General features: G+C 41.2%; 2 protein-coding genes across 2 annotated transcripts; one reads left to right on the plus strand and one right to left on the minus strand.

Moving 5' to 3' along the window:
* On the plus strand, window positions 1–2,043 carry LOC114177873 (putative WRKY transcription factor 41). The gene is made up of 3 exons (XM_028063463.2): window positions 1–913; window positions 1,017–1,145; window positions 1,264–2,043. Exons 1-3 carry the CDS (start codon window positions 585–587, stop codon window positions 1,889–1,891), a joined length of 1,086 nt encoding a protein of 361 aa, XP_027919264.1. The 5' UTR covers window positions 1–584; the 3' UTR covers window positions 1,892–2,043.
* Window positions 2,044–2,247: 204 nt separating this feature from the next.
* On the minus strand, window positions 2,248–3,227 carry LOC114177875 (1-acyl-sn-glycerol-3-phosphate acyltransferase). The gene is made up of 3 exons (XM_028063464.2): window positions 2,788–3,227; window positions 2,663–2,680; window positions 2,248–2,585 (listed from the first exon to the last, which is right to left on the minus strand). Exons 1-3 carry the CDS (start codon window positions 3,137–3,139, stop codon window positions 2,407–2,409), a joined length of 549 nt encoding a protein of 182 aa, XP_027919265.1. The 5' UTR covers window positions 3,140–3,227; the 3' UTR covers window positions 2,248–2,406.

Below are 3,227 nucleotides of genomic sequence, written 5' to 3' on the forward strand. Positions count from 1 at the left end.
ATGAAAAGTAATAGTATTATAGTAACAGAGCGTCCACGCGGAGTGAGGTTTGAAAATTCTCTTAACTACAAAACTCTTCTATTCAATCATACCTCCGAGGAACATCAACCTATGATTAACCAAACATAACGGTGGACTCGGTCACATTTCCTATTCTCCACACTCTCCACTGACCAAATCCCGGTCTTAGCTGAAAAACTCGCTTTTCTCAGTCAAACTTGGACTTTCAACTCTCCTTTTTTTTTCCAACTCAAAACCACCCTTTAAATACTACCCTTTCATTCACCCCAAAATAACACATACCTTACCTCATCACCCTCTCCTCCTCTAACCTCACTTCCGCTCTCTTCCACGTCAAACCACCAATCCTAATTCTGGCTACGTCCATGATCATTGCTTACTACACTTCACCACTCCCAGGATCTCATAAATTTCTTCAGCTTCAAACTCAACTTCAGAAAAAGAAACTATTGGTTCTGGATCCAAGTGCGTTTCCAGAGTAGAAGTGAGACTATTGGGCATGAGATAAACATCAAGCACTATCATCTCCTGTCATTGACACTATTACTATAAACAACACAAAAATGGAGAGTGAATGGAGCTGGGAACAAAACACACTCATCAATGAGCTAGTTCAAGGAATGGAGCTAGCAAGGAAGTTGAAGGAAGACTTGAGAATGCCGTACTCAGTTGACTCAAAAGATATGCTGCTGCAGAGGATACTATCTTCTTATGAAAAGGCTCTACTCATTCTGAGATGCAATGCATCAACTTCCGAGTTGCAGGCCACGAGTCAAGCAACAGCAACTTTGTTGCCGGAGTCCCCAATATCCGTCCATGGAAGTCCTCTGAGTGAGGATCTTGATGGGGCCGTCAAGGATCACCAAGAAATTAAACATGATTCAAAGAAAAGGTGAATATTACTAGACACACTTGGTAGCAGTTTTCTGCCACATAAGCATAAACTATGCCTGATTATTATATTAAAACTCTAACAAATATTTTATTGGCTTCAGAAAGATAACGCCCAAATGGATGGATCATGTAAGAGTGAGCTGCGAGAGTGGTCTTGAAGGACCGCAAGAAGATGGCTACAACTGGAGAAAATATGGTCAAAAAGACATCCTCGGAGCCAAATATCCCAGGTGAGAGGATTTCCCGTAATCATGTCATGCTTAAAAAGATAATGATAAATATAGTTAAGGATAAAGTTGACTTGACCAAGGGCAGTTTCTAATTCACAACCCATTGTATCACTTGCAGAAGTTACTATAGGTGCACCTTCCGCAACACACAGGGTTGTTGGGCCACGAAGCAAGTGCAGAGATCAGATGAAGATCCCACAATATTTGACATAACCTACCGAGGAAAACATACCTGTTCTCAAGGAAACAACGCCGTTTTGCCACCTAAGTCACCAGACAAACAAGAGAAGACACACAGTCATAACATTGACATTCACCATGCACAGGCATCACAAGAAAACCTTACAAAGTTCAGAAACATCTTGTCTGTCAACACAGACAAACTAGACAATGGAGATATGGCATATCCTTTCACTTTCCCTTCGACTTCATCAGGATGCACGAAACAATACAACCACAGCTTGATTCCTTTGACCCTAGAGAATGAGTATTTCTTGAGCGATCAATACCAAACGCACCTGTTATCTCCAACAACACCAGAATCAAACTATCTCCCATCCCCAACTTTCCAGATGAATGAGTTTGGTGCAATCTACAACAAGCCTTATTCAGACTCAGATATTAATGAGATCATTTCCACCAACACATCAGCAACCAATTCTCCAATTCCCGATTTCAATTTCTCACTTGATCCAGTGGAAATTGACCCCAATTTCCCTTTCAACACCCCAGGATTTTTCTCCTGATTGCACTATAAATGGAACACATTGAGCATATAGTCTTCCTAAAATAGGACAACTCCAGACAGAAGTAGAATTTTAGAATAAAGAATCAGCAACTGCAGCACTTATAAATGTCATTCCTTTTGGTCAATATTAGAATTACAGTTTTGGCACAATTTAGCAGTTTGAGGAGTGTACTTTCAAATTTATAGGTGCTCCAAATTTGTATTGCTATTTGGTACAACCCCAATGCCCCATCTTTAGTACAAGAGCATAGTAGCCACAAAGAACAACTAACCCACCAAATTAAGTTACAATATTGCGTCCTCTCAGAAATAAATCAATATTAAAAGAGTTTTTAGAACACTACTGAAGAGCACTTAAGAGAACGACGATAAAAAATTACACATCAAAATTGGATTCGCTGGCCAAACCTTTGTAAGATTCCATTCCAATCAACAACTTAATTACACATTGATATAATAATATTAACAACAAAATGACTTCAAATATCAAACCTGCATCCCGGGTTCCTTCTTTTACTCCTCCGAGCTTGACTTAGGAGCAGATGAAGTTTCATCTTCTTGTGTATTTTCAATTTTTCTAAGACCCTCTCTGAGGCCCAACACAATGAACAAGTTAGTGAGAGTTAGAAGCGACTCAGCCCCGCCATGTAACCAGTCGACATTGGACAAAGAAGTTCCATAATGCACCTTCGCTGTTGCAAGGAACACAAATTACACGTCCATCTTCTTTAAACTGAGCTCATTTTCAAGAAATTAACTTAAAACTCACCGTAAATTCCAGCAGGTACTGTTCAATTTTCCAGAGCCATGAAAAAAAAAAGTTGAAAACATACGAAATCAGATAGAGTAGAAGAATTGCAGTAACGAAAGGGACAGAGATAGAGAGAGACTGACTTGTGGCGCCGACAAAGGCGAGCAAGAAGTAGAAGCCAAAGAGGGTGAGGTTTGGAGCAGTCTTGGACTTGGTAATGAAGTATAAGAATCCGATGTAAGGAAACAAAGAGAAGGCGAAAAGCTGAGAAGCGATGCTCTGGGAATCAATGGTGGGTGCCCATGGATCAACCGGCAACGGCAACCCGCACACGATCCCTCTTCTTTTTCCGTTGCAAGGGTTCCATTTGGTGCTTCTTCTGAGGCTGTTTACGTTGTGCTTTTGCAGAAAGCTGGTTGGAGGGTTCAGAAAGTTGGGGGCTTTACAGAGGGACGCCAGTGGCAGGGACAACGACAACTTCATGGTACCACCCATTTCGCTGCTCTCTCTTCCTCTATCTCATCTCTTGCTCATGCAACACCCGCTACCGTTCAATTTCGCAACCTGTTCCCCAAATGGGCTG

Source organism: Vigna unguiculata, chromosome 3, assembly GCF_037176805.1.
Source record: "Vigna unguiculata cultivar grain cowpea cultivar isolate G323 ecotype 2 chromosome 3, ASM3717680v1, whole genome shotgun sequence".
Lineage (NCBI taxonomy): Eukaryota > Viridiplantae > Streptophyta > Magnoliopsida > Fabales > Fabaceae > Vigna > Vigna unguiculata.

Coding starts and splice junctions, on each gene's coding strand:
- LOC114177875 (XM_028063464.2), bottom strand. CDS start 3,139: ATGGGTGGTACCATGAAGTTGTCGTTGTCCCTGCCACTGGCGTCCCTC.
- LOC114177873 (XM_028063463.2), top strand. CDS start 585: ATGGAGAGTGAATGGAGCTGGGAACAAAACACACTCATCAATGAGCTA. Junction 914..1,016: donor AAACATGATTCAAAGAAAAG/GTGAATATTACT, acceptor TATTGGCTTCAG/AAAGATAACGCCCAAATGGA. Junction 1,146..1,263: donor CTCGGAGCCAAATATCCCAG/GTGAGAGGATTT, acceptor TATCACTTGCAG/AAGTTACTATAGGTGCACCT.